The 19,301-nt window shown below is 38.7% G+C and overlaps 1 protein-coding gene across 1 annotated transcript; it reads right to left on the bottom strand.

Moving 5' to 3' along the window:
* Positions 1–7,724: 7,724 nt before the first annotated feature.
* On the bottom strand, positions 7,725–18,564 carry vamp8 (vesicle-associated membrane protein 8 (endobrevin)). Its single transcript, XM_084055037.1, has 3 exons — positions 18,374–18,564; positions 13,101–13,271; positions 7,725–10,143 (listed from the first exon to the last, which is right to left on the bottom strand). The coding sequence occupies exons 1-3, from the start codon at positions 18,386–18,388 to the stop codon at positions 9,946–9,948; spliced, it is 384 nt and encodes a 127-aa protein (XP_083911163.1). The 5' UTR covers positions 18,389–18,564; the 3' UTR covers positions 7,725–9,945.
* Between the last annotated feature and the right edge of the window lie 737 nt (positions 18,565–19,301).

Here is a 19,301-nt window from a genome sequence, read left to right as displayed (position 1 = left end):
CCAACCAACTGAACTTAACCAGCCAACTGACGTCGCGGTGCGGGTCTGTGGGACAGGAATCTATCGTATTAAGTTACAGTCTGCTCTGCGAATTGGTGGAAGCAGGCCTTTTTACTTGTTTGTGTGTGTGTGTTTGTGTGTGTTTATGCTTATGAAGGAATGCGTGTGGAGTGGATTTTGTAGAACACTGTTTCCCAAGGAGTAGGTCGGGTCCCATATTTGGGTCGCGGACCAATGTCAAAAACATTAAAAAACAAAATAAAAATAAAAATCATGAATACAAAAATGCAATGATTTTTCAAAAGAATTTCATGAATAATCAAAAAACCTAAAAGACATTTAAGAAGTAGTGAAAATAGCCAATGTACAATCTCACAACGTGGCGCAAAAAGTAGCGTTGTGAGCTTAGATCTGCTATTTTCACTAGTTTGGGTTCCGGGCAAATGTCTAATTTCTCTTTTGGGTCTTAAGCTAAAAAGTTTGGGAACCACTGCTGTAGAAGACACTTAACCAGTGGCACGGCAGCCCAGTCCCAGTGGACGAACTGTAGCGCATTACCTCATGTAGGCTAATGGGTGTAGTCAACTTTAAAGCAACTAAGAGAATAAAATACAAAATACTGCTGAAGATGTCTGCCTTTTCAATGCAAGGGTGTCCTTGCGTGGCACTAGCTGGACACCAGTGGTGTAAAGTAACTAAGTACAATTACTCAAGTAGCCTACTGTACTTTTTTAAAGGTATTTTTTACTTTACTGGAGTATTTCCAATTTTCAGTACTTTTACTTTTAATTTCGGACTTTTATTTGTAACAGACAAAGTATTTCTACATTGCAGTATTGCTACTTTTTACTTATGTAAACAATGTGAGTACTTTTTCCACCACTGGCTGGACACTAAAACCAAGTGGGCACTGCAGAACTGGGCACTAAACTGAGGTAGAACAGCCCCGCCCCGCGGATACGGAGGTAACTAGCTGAGAAGAGAACACAACTCTCCATTGTATTTTTTTTGCATCAGATGCACAATTAACATTCCTCCCAACAAGCTTCGTCTGTGTATTCAATGATGCTACTCTGCCAAAAAGCACACCAAAGAGTTCTTGTGACAGAGAAATCAAGACGAATTAATTTTAAAATACATTATTACATTATCCACTCAGCCTAGCCTATAGGCCTACTCAATTCACTGATAAACAAAGAAAGTGACTGTTGTTATTAGGCCTAATTTTAAGTTCATTCAAATGCTTTACATAATGTTCATGTCATATCACAATACGTAGGCTATATCATAATTATGTCAAATCGTATCACACAGGTGTCTATATCATATGATATCATATCAAATCAAGGTAAAAATGCATAATGGCATGGATACAGGATAGGTGGGCACTAATGACATCTGGGCACCTCGATATAAAACTGTCTATTTTGTCCATAATGTAAAAAAATAAAATATTTGAAAAATGTAATGTAATGTATACATGATGTGAACATACACGGTACATAATTATCAGACTTAATTGTATCCTTCAACTTCTTGTTTCTGCCCCAAAATGACATAGGATATAGGCCTACAGGTTTTGTAGCAATTGTAGAAATATTAGACCTTAATTGTCGAATGTTTAAGCATGTTATAATCATGTATACTTTACTTTAAAACATTTTCCAAATATTAAATTATTAATACATTATATTGAAAAAAAAATAGCCAATTCAACACAGAGGTGCCCACTCCTCCTCAGCCCATCTATCCTGTTACCAATGTCATGCATCAGCCAAAGCCCCCTGGAATCTCCCCAATGTTAAACCCCATTCAGTGTAATTTATGATAAAGATCAGTGCTTTGAGGAAGAAAGAAAAAAACCCCAACAAATTCTGAGTCACTGGCTGTGCAATCTATTGACTGTAGTTCATAGCCATGTCATGTAACATGAAAGTAAAGTAGGCTAGGCCTTTGAGAGGATGTTGTGTTATACAATCTGTCTGATAAAACTTCAAAATTGCAAACGACATTCATGGGATGCTTTTATGAATTAATGAATTATACATTAATACACAAAAAATGTCTATCCCATAAATGCATACTCATTACAATCTTTGAGCTTGCTGCTACAACCATTTCTCTTCCACTTGAGCAGTTGGGCATTTAGTCTTACAAAACAAAACATAATCAATCCAATGTAACCGGAAACCACATCCTCAGCTCAAAGAGCCTTTCTTTTGTCTCTTGGTGAACTATTTGCATTGTGTATTAAAGTGTTGACTTGTCAGAATGATAATCTCACACTCAGCTATTAATTGCCCTTTCAAATAAAATGTACTTGAAAACTATCGTCCCACCTTGACAGTAACTGGTTTCATATATTATATTATACCAAAAGGTATAGGCCTAGTATGTTGAAATAAAGTATTCACCTATACTTTCGGCTCAAAGGATGAATGTTGTATCAAAACAATGGATTCTGTTAGATACCCTCACCAGATATTGGTTTGTAAAAGGCTTTTCAACAGTTGCAGATCATTTTTGCAGGAAATGTTTAATTTGCAAGCAGCACAACCCAGCAGGTTGCCGAAAGAGTAAAACAACAAGGTGCTCAACCACAACCATCTCAACCCTGGGACTCACTGATAATAGAACAGTTGCAAAATTATGTGGCCAAAGTATTTATAATAAACAGGAACATCAGCACACTGTCCATCTTGCAAAATTAAACATCACATACACAAGTGAAATGTTTGTTTCACTTGACTGATGTGCTGATGTTCCTGTTTATCATAAATGCAGTCAATTTACAATTTATAAAACCGGGGTTACGTAAGTAACCTATAGTTCATGTAAGGTTCAGACGGAGAAGTTCATTATGAAATTACTTAAATGGAAGTTGTTCAATTCTTAACAGCTTGGTGAAACTTACCATTAATGGTATAACCTTTACTGAAACAAGAAGTTGTTCTGTGGACACAGCAGCACCTACCTTCTGTCAACATTGACTTAATCAGATACCACTGATTATTTCTGGCTTCATCAACAGAGAGGCAGGGAAATCCTGGTCCTAATGGATTTTCAGTGTTTATGTTCCCAGATACTGTAAGCTTCTTACACACCTGTTGTTGTGACAATATCTGACCAAAAGTTCTCATGTAGGAAAATGTTACCCAGATAACTGATTTTCTTCACAAATATTCTGTGACATGCCAGTGGCTAAAGCAAAGCCAGCATATCATCAAATACTTCATTTAGTCAATTATGTAATCATATTCTTTGTATCGTTTCCATAAATACGTTTGGTGTCTAGAAATCACATAGACTAAAAGCATGGATAACAAAATAAAAGATGTCTTAAAACAGACTTAAGTCCATCATGTACTCTCCTGGTGCAGGATGGCAAGACAGCCTATAGGCAAAACATGTTTTACATTAGCATTTGCAAGACATTTTAAAAATCATATTTTAATTACTGAGGCCTCATATGATTCTGTAGCAGGTCGCCTGGAGCTAATAGTCTCAGAAGTCCCACCCAACAATGGGGCTCTTTTTTGGCAGAACCACACAAAGGCCATATTGACCATGCCAACCACTCTCTCTCTCTACATCATTGTCCAACTGCACGGTGTTGGACTCACATCCGCATGACTGGCTGACAAGCTGAAATCCACTGAGATTTCTCATTGCTGATAAATGGGCTCCTATTGTTGTTTTTCTGGGAACCTGTCATGTGAATCCATTGTCGATGTGTTTTGTCACAGTTTCTTAAAAAGACAGCAGATTCATGGGTGATGACATGCATAAATGGGCTGAAATATATATATATATTGAAACAAAGCTGTAGAGAGGCAGGTCTTGTCGGTATCATTGCTCTAATTATTAGAGGTGGGCAGTAATTCAATCATTGCAACTTAACAGCAACATAGCAATAGTTTGCAAGTCATAATTCCCCTTTATTTACATACCCAGGTGGTGGGCCTTGAGTTACAAAAGGTTGAGAACCCCTGCTCTAATATGCCTATAATAAAGAGAGTGACTATTACCCAGTTCCCTAAAAACAAAACAAACAAAAAACATAATAGTAGAATAGAAACTTAAAATGATCTAACATCATCATGAGCTAATTTGGGTTATTAGGAAACATGACGAAAAGATAGAAAAAGAGAGAAATATGACTAAGTAACAGCTGTCAATTTGATCAACTTCATGTTGAATTGTGGCCACTAGCAAAGCAGTCCCCCCCGCCCCCCAAAGCACCCTCACACAACCCACACAATATATAACATTGCATTGTCGATGTCAACATTGCAAAATAAACATACACTTTCACTGGAAAGGGTTTACAACAAAGCTTTTTTTGTGAGTTTGATACTTTTTCAGGCTTGCTGTAAGACCCAACTTTAATAATAACCATTCATTACTTAAAAGTGAATATCGCTGTATGATTGAATGCACTGACCAGTGACCACAACCCCCAAGCGGGGTGTCTGGGGGTCCTCCCCCAGAATTTAAAAAAAACATTTCAACAACTACATTTTGAATGGACTTGTCCTTAATGATTTATTACTTGTCAGGACAAGTGGGACAAGCCTTACAGTAATGTCGACCCCTGTTGTATCATTACATCATTACATCATTGTAGAGTATGATGTAGAGCAGCAGGGGTGGGCAACTTTGATGATGGAGAGGGCCACTATATTTCCACACTCACTCCAGAGGGCCACATAGCATATACTGTCGGGACATTCTATGTCACACAAAAGTAGGAAAAATAGCAGATCTACAAGCTTGTAGATCTGCTATTTTTTATCTTATTTTTTTAATCTCCGATTTTTTTGTTGTTGCTATTTTTGAATTGGAATCCTGAAAAGTAAAAATTGTATTTCATTTCAAATGCATTTACTTATACTTACGTTAACTTTATGAACTTAAATACAAATACATTGGACATAAAAAAAGACAATTTTAGAATCTTAATACCAGTCATTAAGCTACTACGACTGAAGTAATTAAAGCGGGTCATGTTTGCAATTCTAACAGCTGAAATCAATAATATATCAGTATTCTGATATTAACCTGTGGGCCGCATTAAGTGAAGGTGGAGGCCCCATGTGGCCCCCGGGCTGCCAGTATGATGTAGAGCAAAATGGCCACTGTGTGAAGGTATTTATGTTGACCTGAACAGCTGGAGATCAGATCTGAACTGAAGTTCTGTTTTCTTTCAAACGCCTTGTTATCAGATGACACTTAGGTCAGAGGGTTTGGCTTATTACTCTCATCATTGTCTGTCAGTTTGCTGGAGCCCCCCACACTCAGAGCCCCCAACCTCACGTCTAAAATACAGTTTTTGTCTAGAAAAATCTGGTCAATAGAAAAATTCCATTGACCAGATCTGTAGAGGGCCCAGTGGGGTAACTCTTTTTTTTCCCCTTCCATTGAAATATTATCTTGATAAGAACAATATACCTTCATCGTTCTTTTTGCTTATAGAATCTGCACACATGTCTGTCTTGTGTCTGTCTTACTTCATGTGTGTGAGAGACAGACAGACAGACAGACAGACAGAAAGACAGAGAATGTTGGTATTATTATAACAATAGATCTGCATATGAAGACTGTGAAGACAGATTGTGCAATAAACACAATCAAAGACTATTATTGATATTGCCTCCTCTTAATTAGGCATACAAGTTATAAGGAAATGTATACATTGAATAGTCCTCTTTGTAAGCAATGTGCCCCAAAGTTTAAAAACTACAATAAAGCAACAAAAATACTATTTATAAATTACACAAGGGCATGCGTTCACACACTTACTATGACCGTGGACTATCAAGGGCAAGACAGACAGATTTCTGAACAGTGTCGAATAATGTGAACATTTAAATTAACTCAATTATGCAAAACATTATCCTCTCAACATTAGCAGTTGTGGGGAAGTTCATGGACATGAGGGCCTTGAGGGCAAGGTATTTATGTTAAAGGTATTTACTGCTTGTGTTGACCTGAACCTGGCTCTGTAGAGGATCTGAAGATCTGTTTTCTTTCAAACCAGATGACACTTAGGTCCGAGGGTGTGGCACTGTGGCTTATTACTCTCATCATTCTTGTCTGTTCTTGTTTGTTGGAGCCCCCCACCTCACGTCGTCCAAAATACACTTTTTGCAGGGCTGCCGTGCCAACATTGCATTGCATTGTCAATGTCAACATTGCAAAATAAACATTCTATACACTTTCACTGGAAAGAGTTTACAACAAAGCTTTTTGTGTGAGTTTGATACTTTTATCAGGCTTGCTGTACTAGCATTGGACAATGGGTACAAGTTCACCCATTAAACCGCTTAAACTAGGCCTACAGAAATTAATTTGATGACTGAATGTAAGACCCATCTTTAATAATAACCATTCATTACTTTATCAAAAGTTAATATCTCTGTATGATTGCCTGCACTGACCACAATCCCCAAGCGGGGGGTCTGGGGTTCCTACCGCAGAAACGTTTTAACACACAGTAGTAGATCATTTCCTGTGTTCTGGTGAATTTTGGGAGTTTGAGACCAAATCCAGGAGATTGTCAGGAGATGCGGTCAAAATCCAGGAGACTGCAGGATCCAGGAGTGTTGGCAGCGCTGCCCATTGGTATGCCTTTGGCTCAATAATTTAAAAAAATAGTGAAGATGTAGGTCAGTACAGTCAAGGCATGTTTAAAACTTGGTCTCACTTAAAGGTTTCAATCTGTATTCTGATATGCATCATAGTAACAAATGGTTTGTAACATACAGTAATTTGAGGTCATTTTGGGGTGGTATGAGTATGAGGTGGGCGGGTGGGCAATTGTTTTGGTATAGGGGTGGGGGTATGGAGGTGCTTTCAGGTAGGATGGGGCCAAATGCCCGAAGGGCTCTCTTTTCTGGTTAAGCTGCGTTCACACTGGCAGATAGATACAAAGCTACACAGCATATCTGTCACTTTGTAGCTTTGTATCTGAAGTTGAAGTCTGCTCAACTTATTTGTAGCTTTGTAGCTGTTGTTAAAAGCTAGCTACTAACATCGAATGTAGCTTTGTATCTTCATGTTGCTGGCTTACATTGAAGCAACATTAAACATCACAACTACTATCCGTGTTCACCAGTCTTCTATTAGAACTCTCTGTCGCCCTCTTGTGTTATTCAACATAATAAAAAACTAATATCCACATAATCTCACACATACAGTAAGTGTAAACGTGTATCCCATTCCCCGAAACCATTGTAGTGACTTTAATAATGAGGGACAATGCTAGGAAGACATAAATAACATTACCGGTAGTTGCATTTCACTGATTTTGGGGTGTTAGGAATTCAAAAGCATTAAAAACAAATATCTATCTATTGGAAAATCAATAATACTCAAGGCATGACAAATATATAGTAAACTGGCAAATTAAATGAAAACCAAAGACATTAAAGCAACAAACTTTAAGTAAGTCAATACTATTTATTGTATTTTAGATTAAACTACTAACACCATAATCAAGATGAGTTCATTCTATTAGTCTAAATACAGTAGGTGTGACCATCTGTGGCAAGCATTTCCCCATCTAAATTACAACACAGACGATGGATTCTGGTATGAAGTACACCTCTTAAAAAGGATTTTCAACAAATCCCTGTAGTTTAAAATATTTTCATTACTGTCATTGAACATTATTATTTTGATTTTGATGTTCTGTAATCTTCATGTGAAAAGTACCACAAACATTTTTTTCAAAACAAAATTGATTTTATTTATCTAAAGAATAAGTATTTTTACATATCAGTATAATACACTACCCCTTAATTTTCCAATATTTATATATGTATATTAAAAGAAAACAAACGATTAGAGAGATAAAGCATTATGGAAAACAAAGACCGTAAAATAAATACTCTAAAGACTATATACTTTCTTTAACACTGAGGTTAAGGGCCATTACAAATATACAAATGGGTGAGGACACTTTAACTATGTACAAGTTTGAGACCTCTTCAAACCCCAACAGGTATTAGAACAATTGCTTTGGACTGACATGGACAGAACTCTAATAATTGTAGGTCATATCTTTTTTTCCAGCATTCTTCGGGACAAAAAAACAAAACAATGACTGCATTCATTTTACTGCATGCTTACTGATTTGGGATATGTTTGCAGAATTCATACGGATTGTTTGCAGACATTTGAATAATAATCTTAATCTGACATTTTAATTTTAAGACAAACTAATTTGATTCCTGTGTAACAAAATGTTGGCACTAAATAGCAAATGTGCCCATTCGTTTTCCCACTAGGGGGAGACATTGCTAAAACATGCTACATAATCTCTCACAGATGGCTGGCTGAAAAAGTTTATGTTTCCAGAGGTATGAGAATGGACTGAAACAGATCGCCAAGCCTATTATTTGAACAAATAATAGGCTTATTCTTCACTGCCTGGCATGAGTTCTCCACTGACTTACCAGTGGAAGGAGAACAAGGCTATTCTGCAGTTGAGGTTAAAAGCAGCAGAAGAGTGCTTCTGACAAGCGAGGGAGAAGGCGGCGTACAGTGTAAAGGCCAAACACGCATCTGGAATTAAAGCCAAGCTGGGCAAGGAGATCCGAGACCTCGTTGGACAAAGGAAAAGTCAAAAGACAAAAAGCAGGGACAAAGAACAACTATGGACTGGCTTGTACATAGTAACCCCAGATTACTCAACACTTGTACCAGAGCCCCCTTGCCGATGACTCTTCACTTGCATCAGAGCCCCCTCGCAGACGACTCTACACATGCACAGACCCCCCTCTATTTTATTTCATATAGCTTATCAATGTATTCAGTTAAAGCAGTGATGTCCAGTAATGTGCAACGGAAGGCACAGTATGCTTGTCTCCAATTTCAAGCATAACATTGCTGGACCCAAATCTCTTACATGAATGAATACAGGTATGCTAACATCTCTACTATTAGTTAAAACTCAATCAGACAAAAGGATGAACAAGATGCATTAAAACAAATGATTATTCAACCACATGTGTCAGCACAATATTACAAATCTTGCATTTCTGGTTTGATATATTTCACATAAACTAATCTGCCATTGCTGCCCACAGCAAAGGCAGTGTAGTTGATAATATGAAAGATATTGCGTCAAAGTCATAGCTATGATTCTGATCTACTATCTATTCCTTTCTTTTATTTAAGTAATATACTATACATGGTCAATCCATGGAGCACATGAATCCTGTTAGCCCATGAAACCTAAGCAGAAGTTCAAAATTGCATGGTCATTCAGTTGATCATTTACGGAAAAGGAAAATCTTTACAGGCCATAATTTCTTCTTCTTTTGCTGTGCTCATTGACCCGTAAGCACAAGGGACCATTTTTCACTCTCAGATTTAAAATATTTTTTTTCCATGTGTATAGATTTGGACAGGAAGAAAACTAACATACAACAAAAAAAGTAATGACAATACACAGGTTGCACAGTGACTGGCGACATACCGACTTTAAAAATGTGCAAATAGGTCATATACAAATGAATTAAACAGACAACTATAAGATCGGCGAAACCACATTCACCATTTTAAGCTATACACGTCACATTCAAATGCATACTGTGCATCTCCAAAGTAATAATTGAGAATAATATCAATTGAAACGACATAATTTAAAAAGAAAGTGTATGCAGATTAGGAACCAAATAATATGGCGTTTGAAAGGGTTTTATAAGTCTCAAAAGGTGATAGAATTTTCTCAAATTTTCACATAAGTCAGATGTCGCTTTCCTTGATTCAACTGAGGACAAGTGAGATTTTCCATTACAGCAAAAAAAGAAAATATTGATCAGTGGAGTGAAGAGGTGCAAGAACAACGGATTTACAAGTTTTTACCAACAATTTACAGTATATGGATCCATTTTTGTGTGACGTAGAATATAAATGTGTGTGTATGCAAGTGCGTGTTTACGGGTTTGTTGGTGGCGATTTGGTGGGGCCGATAGGGGGGGTTACAGGAGCGCTGACGGGGATGACTCCCGTGGCCAGGAGGATGATGATGAGGATGATGACGAGCACGATTACCACAATAACCACAATCAGCTTGACGTTCTTCCACCAGTATTTGCGAGCCACCTTCTGTGACGTCTGCTTAAAGTGCTGGGCCTGGTGAGGAAGACAGGGGGGACGGGTAGAGATACTGCGTTAAGTGACAACTTCACTGTACAACTTGGGGGTCCCCAAATGATTTTGGGGGGTCCCCAGATGATTAGCTTAACACATTGGGTGCCAAAACCGTATATATACGTTTTTTGCAATACTTACACGGAGTGCCAAAACCGTATAAATACGTTTTTTGAAGAAAAAAATTTTTTGAAAAAAAAAAAAAAAAAATTCAATTTTTTTTACCTTGTAAGCACCAGGATATATCATTTTCATCTCATTATCATTTTCCGAAGATTTTGACTCCAATCCACTTTCTGGTTAACTTATGACTTCAAAAGCCTGTATCTCGGCTCCTAAAAAATGGTTAAAAATCCTGGCACTCAGTGTACTCTGTGTTAATGTGCAACATTGTTTTCTCACTCAACAGTAAATAAACCAACATACAGTACAGATACAGGGTATCTGCACATTTCTAAAGCGACAATGTAAGGACTTTTAAGACCTTTTTAACACCTCTGAAATGAAAGTTTCATAGCATCAAAAGTAATCAACAAACTATACTATAAAAATTGTCAACCATAGGCCAAATTGTCAAATATCACCTAAGAAAGAGGTAACACTTTTAGAGCACGTAGAGCGCCTATTTTCACAATATTTATCTGTGGAACCGAGTCAAACTAAATGTAAGGCCTCAACTCCTACTATTCTAAGTGCCTGTCAGGGTGGGGGGTCCCCAGTTCAAATATGATTCATTTGGGGGGTCGCAGCCTGAAAAGGTTGAGAACCACTGGTCTAGAACAGGGTCTACAACATGACGTTATTAGACCTGTCTGTTATATAAAGAAAAACATATCCTCCTAATCTAAAAGCACAAAGTCATATAGCTGGTGCCAAACTAAACAGTACAGCTGAAATTCATTCAGTGGAAGCCAACTAGAAAACAGGACCAGGTCCAATAACTGAGTGGCTCCCATGTGGATCTCTGACATCATGTTGATGATCACGTCAGTCTTTTTTTTGTTTTTATCCCACGATTTTTGTAACACATTTTTTCACCCAGTGCCAATTGCCTAAACTGTAATCCTGGGCACTATCTCCCTCTGCCAGCCTGGAAAGAGCCCCGAAGTGAGCTCATGCTTCCTTCAATGGATGAGGAGTGAGCAGGCCGCTTCTTATCACCTGACAGGGGGGAGTTTCCCCGGTAGGACGTAGCGCGTGGAAGTAACTCGTTATTCCAACCAGTTCCTTTCCCCTCCATCAGGTGCCCCGGCTGACCAGGGGGAGGCAATAGAGATCAGGATTACAGCATGTTTTTGTGAGGGTACCTACCCTAGGGGACACAGGGAGAACATGCAAACTCCACACAGAAAGGCCCTTCGGCCAACCCCACCTAGGGTATGGGCACTGATGACGCGGAGGAGAGAACAGGCCCCAGCGCCAACAGCGTCCCCGGCGCGAATTGAACCCAGGACCTTCTAGCTGTGAGGCGACAGCGCTACCGACTGCGCCACCGTTGCCCTCATCACATCAGTCTTGACCAAATATGGAGAGACAGCGGGATGTGGATGTGAGATTACGTATTCACCAAATCGTTGTTGTCCGGTGGAAACCTTGCAAGCCCATAATTGTTACACTCAAGAAAACAACCTACAATATGTGCCAATGGATCCAATGTACTGAAAATATCCACAACCTAACAATGCTTCGCAACACGTTGTGAGCTTGTAGATTGGCTATTTTCACTGTGTTGCGTTGTATGACAAAGTAAAGTAGGGCATTCATTTGTGAAAAAACACCCCAAAAAAATGGAGATACAAGGTTACTGCCCGGAAGCGACGAAATGTAAGAAATATTTGATTAACTGCTGCCAGAGATCTGCAGTTTCTGTCAGGTGATCTGGCATGGTTTTCTTCTGCATTTGCATTTGCATGTCTCTTACAGAGCCACACCATGTAACTAGCTCCAGCTTTTATCATTTATTTATGATGACCTCATAGCTACCACTGGGTTCTCCAAAACGGACTACAAAAACAAACATTACACAATAGGACTTGGCCAAGCCTGAAAATAGCAGATCTACAAGCTCACATCGCGACACGTTGTGAGCTTGAGAAAATCACATTGTGAACCATATCAAATTGTGACATTGGTGAATCTCGCTACAGCCGTAGATGGCTGGCCTCCTATGAAGTCATGCCGAAAGAAATATATTCAAACCTAAGAATAAGCCTGCTCTCCAAGGGACTACCACAGTGATTCATTGTAGAATATACAGTACAGTGTTTCAATGTGTGGCTGTATCCATTTACTGCATATACAGCCTGTAGCCATTTTCTACTACTGTATTTTATACAGTAAATAGATACAGCCTCAAGTGTTCTATTTCGTGCCACTACCTGATGACAACCTTTTGCCCTACTGTCATGGTTACAATTGCAATGTACTTAGTGTACTACCATCAAACAAGTAGAACTTTGGGCTTAGAGCCAATCAGAAATGATGTAACTACCATCAAGTCTATAGTAAGATGCAGCAATTAGAGGTAATACGCTCCACGAGAGACCATTCTGGCTCAGCTGTTGGTCCAAGATAGCGGCACCCTACTAAGTACACCAAAACGCCTGTGGTGAATACATTTTTGGCATCAAAGACAAGTTATCTTTCACTCTGGCACTACATCACACAGAGACGACGACCCCTGCCTGTGGTTCTGGAGGGCTAAAGAACTAAATAAAAAAACGGGGAGATCATTTACAATTGCTTCCAATCTGTATATGTAAAATCAGCAAAGCATTGCAGCTGGGGTCCAAGCTATGGCACATCATAAATACATTGGTGCAAGTGGAAAAATAAAATGCCACCCTTCCTCAACCCCACCTCCTCAGTCAACCCAAAAGGTTAAGTCCGTTGTTTCCCTCTTTTCCAGGATGTTTTAAATCCCACACAGAGATACTAACCCCTGCCTGCAGGTCTTCTGACTTGTCCATGAGATCGTCCAGCCTCTCTCCCCGCGCCAGAATGCGGTCCACATTCTGGGTCATGATGTTTTTAACTCCATCCACCTGGGATCTCAGGGCCGATACCTTATCCTGTGCAACCTGCGACTCAGCACCATCCCCATTCCGCTCCTACAGAAAGGAAGGGAGGGGGAAAGAGGAGGAAAATGGGAGAAAGAGAGAGAGAAAATGGGAAAAGGTGGGGTTGAGGGTGAGGTCAACATTGATTCTGTACAGCATCCTTTGTTTTGATAAAGCTTGCAGCCCACTGAGACACGGCAGTATTCTATTTCACAATTGTATTATTTTTCGATTAATTGTAGAGCCTCTCTTGTAAAATGCACAGCAGTAATCTACAAAACCACATAGAATTCTCGGTAATGATACCTCACTCCCATTTCTCCCAACAACCAACCCAGGAAGGATAGCTACATTAGATGTGCTCGTAAAAGATCAGTGATTTAAGATAAAGTTGGTGTGCTAAGGAAACACTTTTACATTAAGGTCGGGTCTGTAATACGTTATAACCACATTTATAATGTATTATAATGCACATTATAACACTGTCAAAAAAAGTTTATAATTATGCATTACTATATATATATATATATATATATATATATATATATATATATATATATATATATATATCTTACAATAACAAAATGTATAAGTGCTGGTCATAATGCATCGGGGTCGGGTCTATAATGCAATAAAATCACATTTGTAATGCACTTATAATGCTTCATAAGACTCATTAGATGTGTTTATAATTATGCATAACAACTTATAAAGTTTATAACTAAGTTAAGGTAGTTATAATGTGCTGTTCCACTGAGCTTATAATGCATTATGACCAGCACTTACTGTATAAGATGTTATAAAGTTGTAAGTTGTCATCCATGATTATAAACATTTATAACAAGTGTTATAATGCTTTATAGACCCAACCCTTAAGTAAGGTGTTACCATTATGGTTTACTGGATTTTAACTGAATAGACTAATTGTTTTTCTGAAGAAAAAGCAGATTAAATGTTTTAATACTAGACCGGTGCTGGGAAGATTTCAAACTGTGTTTTTTTTTTAATGGAAAATAACTGAGGGTATGATGATTTGAGAGAACAAAAGACAAAGAGAGAGAATAATAATGAACTTCTATTTGTGCTGGGGGGGAAGGCATGGGGCAATAAAATGTTTTTAATGTTGAAAATAAAATAAAAAAGTAGTTATAATGTGCCGAAACATTGGTTTATATTTTAATAAGATTCACACAGCACCAAGGCTACGAATGTGACTGGACTGCTTCTTCTGTTTAAATGTGATCCATTCATGAATTTTAACATATCTGGGAATGTAGGGATGTTAGAGAGAAGGGATGTGTGTTTGTATTGGTAGGCTACACAATGGAGTAAAATCCTCAGTGTTCATTTATCCATTTGTAACTCAGAGTGTGAACAAAATGGAACCTTACAGGTTCATAATTTGTACAAATTTATAATTTATACACTCAATAGTTAAAATAACACGCAGGATTTTAGTGTAAGTAATGGACAAACTGTCTTGGAAAGAAGGCTAAGGCCTGTGTTGATGTTGGTCTTCCTCTCAGCAGAGGGTATGATGATTTGAGAGAACAAAAGACAAAGAGAGAGAATAATAATGAACTACTATTTGTGCTGGGGGGGGGGGGGAAGGCATGGGGCAATGAAATGTTTTTAATGTTGAAAATCAAATAAAAAGATAGAATAGTTTCAACAAAATGAAACTTGATTTCAAGAGTGTTTTTATAACAGTGACACTTTCAAGAGCTACAATGACGTGTGAGCACATATAAACAATAAAATAAAAACAAACATGTGTGTGTGTTTTGTGCGTGTATCAGTGTGCCTGTACCAATATAGATTTCCTGTGCAACTACTGTACTTGGTAAGTAAAGTAATTATAATATAACTATAACCACTGTCATCTGCAACACGACTGCAGCAGCTGACCGTAAAAAGTGGAAGCGCCCCGTGAAGCCTTATGTACGAAGTGGATAGGTAACAGGTAATAGAACTATATGCTATAACTGCATCATGGTTTTCATTTCTATATATAGTTCACATTTCTAATATATAAACGTACTGGTAGTAGGTGAGTCATTTCTCTATAGGGAAATAATAAAGCACAGTGAACATACAGCATTTCTTTAGCTCTATCTAAATCAAGGACAAGTTCACGTGCCACCAGTATCTAAGGAGGAAATCAAATGATGCATATCAGGAAGGAACATATTTCTAGTCACCAGTCTGTGTGCTGACTTGATTGTGCTGGCCAGAGTGTCACTTGGTAGTTGGTACACTCCCTCAGCTCAACCTGTTAGCTAACAGTGCAGCCACCAGATCTGCGTGGATGTGAATGACACCTGACACTGTGTCTGCTAATAGATAAGCAATGTGGTCATTGTTACGTGGTGGCTTATAATGATATGGTAATTAGATTAGGATGTAGCCATGTTACGGTTAATGTGACACATGGTGTGCATCTGTGTGCATGTCTATAGCCCTTCTTAGTCCTTTGTGACGCCACCAGACAATAAACAAAACCGTCTCCGGGAAACCGGCTGCTTTAGCTACGTCATCCAGCTCTCCTCCCTCCCTTCTTGTCTTTCTTTCCTGTAAAAAAAAGACTGCTCCCTCCCCCTCTTCAAACCAGCCAACATGCCTCTCTACCGGCACAAGGAGCTCCATGAGGTCTGCTGAATGGCAGAAAGCTATCGCATGTCAGCTAACTACATCAGAGAAAGGGAAACAGTAACATGCCCTGAAAAACAAGTTTGTTGCAGTAGTTTGTTGACGGCAACATTACGCATCATATTAATTTCAGGTCAACTTCATCGTCCTTCCAACTTACATTTGGAATGACTTGTAACTTGCACTGAGTACATTAGTTGAGATGTCCTAGTTTTGATTTAACTGACGCTTTAACTAAGAAAATGATTTACTGAGATGAGTCATGTGTGTTTTCAGTTATTTTCTATAAAACAGCCCACTGTGAATCTACACAGGCCACATTAAACTTCAGTTTATTGAGCCTTAATTTAGGCAAATTACCCTCACCACTAATCTGTGAGTATTCACAATTATAACAATAACCTATGGATATAATGTGAAAATACGATGAGATATCCTTGTGTTTTCATTAACTCTTAACTCCTCTTTTTCATTAACCACTTGAACACCAGCATCCACATTCTGGGGGGAACACTAGCCAAAAACAGCCGATCTACATATATTATACTGTATAAATAGCCGAAAGCATCACGAGCGAGGCGTTGTGAGCTTGTGCTATTTTGGGCAAAGAGATTTGGTGTCGACGGGTCCAGTTTACTAAGTCTAGAGGTTTTAAGTGGTTAAAACTCAAATAAAAAACATGGCACTCACTCTATGTGAACATGATTAACATAATGAAGTGTTAAGTCACTTTTCTGCGCTGACTACATTCAAACATTGATCAATTCAACAAACAAAGGAAATGATTCCCCTAAATAGGTACATAATGTACTTTTTTCAATGGTTTCCAAGACAAGAGGACACCAATGTTGTGGTGACAATCACGAGGAAGAGATAGATACACGTTTTAAATGAAGCAGTCACACTGACTCACACTTGTGGCTTCGATGCAGTGTGAATTTCATTCAATAGAAAGGAACGTTTTGACAAAAGACCCTGAGGAAGACATCTTTTGTCAAAACATTGGTTTATTTTTTAATAAGATTCACACAGCACCAAGGCTACGAATGTGACTGGACTGCTTTTTCTGCTTAAATGTGATCCATTCATGAATTTTAACATATCTGGGAATGTAGGGATGTTAGGTGTGTTTGTATTGGTAGGCTACACACTGGAGTAAAATCCTCAGTCCATCCATTTGTAACTCAGAGTGTGAACAAAATGGAACCTTACAGGTCCATAATTTGTACACATTTATAATTTATACACTCAATAGTTAAAATAACACACAGGATTTTAGTGCAAGTAATGGACAAACTGTGTTGGAAAGAAGGCTAAGGCCTGTGTTGATGTTGGACTTCCTCTCAGCAGAGTTATGGTTCAAAGGTTGTCTAAACCTCCACAAATGAGAGCTTATTTTCCCACAGCACTGGGGTCATGTCTGTCATCATTTAGCAACAACGTAGCATAGCATAGAGAATTGAAGAGAACATTGGAATAATTTAATACACTTTGTGATGTGCTCCTCTTTCTGATTTATATGTTTATATTTTACTTGTATTTTTTGCATTTATAGCAAACTAAAGGAAGCACTGAGGTCATGTCTGCTATCATCATGCACAACTAACGAAATCTTTAGGATGTAGCTGAAATATGGAGCTTTAAACTTGTTTTATTGAATTGTAAATACATTACACACTACGAGGTGATACGCCATGTAAACTATAAAACATTTACGACCAAAGTATCTTGTGTCGACGATGTTTGTTAAATGAAACATCAGATTTACGCAAATTATCTTTACGCAGATAAAGATAAAAGTTTGAATTGCCTTAGTGGCTGTAAACATAGGCTGTAAAGACCAGCGTTGCCAGATTCTGCGAGAGAAATAAACAACCAGGTATATTGAAAACAAGCCCAAAAGAAGCGACTAGGCTACGGCTATTTGAAAATAGCCGATCTACAAAATATTTTCAGATGGGGGGGTTCTGTGGACAAATACATCCTTGCAATGAAAATGTTTAAGAACCAGCGGAAATAAGCAACTAGACTTCAGAAACAAGCCCAAATAAGCAACTACACTTAAGAAACAAGCCCAAATAAGCAACTACACTTAAGAAACAAGCCCAAATAAGCAACTACACTTAAGAAACAAGCCCAAATAAGCAACTACCCTTCAGAAACAAGTCCAGAAAACCCGCAACCACTAATAATTTACAAGCAACTTTACAGAAAAACAAGCCTAAAGTCGCTTATAATAAAACGACATGGCAACACTATATAGTGGCCGTAAGAGGCTGTAGAGGCCTGGTTGTCCAGGCTACAAAACTTCCTCTCTGTGGTCTTCTTGTTAACGTTGCAAATGCATACGATTAGATTGTGGTGGAGAAAACAAGCATGGGGAAATCTGACAGAATAGGTGTTGAAAATCTGTTGGGACAAACAAGATGGAGAAGGAAAAACAAACACTTGTTGCACCTGAGCTCTAGAACATGGAGACAGACAACCCAGAAACACTCACTTACCGGATCTATGTCCATTTTGTGTGAGAATACGAGCCCTTATTGTCTCCTGACGACCACGGTGGAAGTTGTCTTGGGCTGATGGTGATAGTTTAAGCCTTTATGAACTTGTTTTCTTTTAGTTAGTTTCCAACGCTCGCTCCCGATACTGTTTGTTTCCTCCTCAGACGGTGTTTAACTTCCTGGTTGTTTTCTCCCCCTCACCAAATTCCATCGCCTTGTTCCTCCTCCTCCTCCTTTCACCTTGTCCCTCCTCCTCCTCCTCCTCCTCTTTCACCCGCCCCCCTCCATCCCTCTGGAGGGCGTTTCCATCAGTCCAGGTGTTTGTGTGCCTAGTGCAGTGTTTCTCAATCTTCATGTGAAAGACCCCCTACGAGCTTGTAGATCTGCTATTTTTGAATAGCCAAAGTATAAAAGGTTAAAGTGGTTAAAATGATTGTGACTCCATATTAACACATTTTCCAGGGGACCCCCTGGAACCCCCAAGGACCCCTGGGGGTCCCCGTTCCCCACTTTGAGAGCCAATGGTCTAGTGGGTATTGATTGAATATTTCATAACATTCTCTGCTTACAACAAAAACATCTAGAATGTATGCTCAGGAGTTATGACACAAGTTTGATTACACTTTAAACTCAGGTTCCTATCAACTATGTTGGAACTTGTCATATGGGGCTGTTATGACGGCTGACACTATGGGAGCCAACCCAGGGCAAAGCCAGGAAAGGCAAGAGTGCTTCTGCCAGCACACCACCTACGTAGATGCACTTCGGCATGACAGCTATAGAGCTGAAGACCCTGATGTTAGATGGGAGTGCATGGTAGTGTGGACTGTGGAGGGCAGCGATCAAGGAGTCCGAGTTGGTGTTGGCTAGACCACTCTCGCATCACAGTTTATGCAGTTGATCAATGTTAGGCAATAAACAATTAAGG

Source organism: Gymnoscopelus microlampas (assembly GCF_963454915.1).
Source record: "Gymnoscopelus microlampas genome assembly, chromosome: 4".
NCBI classification, from domain to species: domain Eukaryota; kingdom Metazoa; phylum Chordata; class Actinopteri; order Myctophiformes; family Myctophidae; genus Gymnoscopelus; species Gymnoscopelus microlampas.
The sequence above is the reverse complement of the archived record's forward strand: the minus strand, read 5'-3'. Positions and strand labels throughout refer to the sequence as shown.

What these genes read in the sequence shown, in the direction of transcription:
- vamp8 (XM_084055037.1), bottom strand. An exon ending in CAGAAGACCTGCAGGCAGGG is followed by an intron (nt 10,144 to 13,100) that starts GTTAGTATCTCT and finishes CTTCCTCACCAG; the next exon opens with GCCCAGCACTTTAAGCAGAC.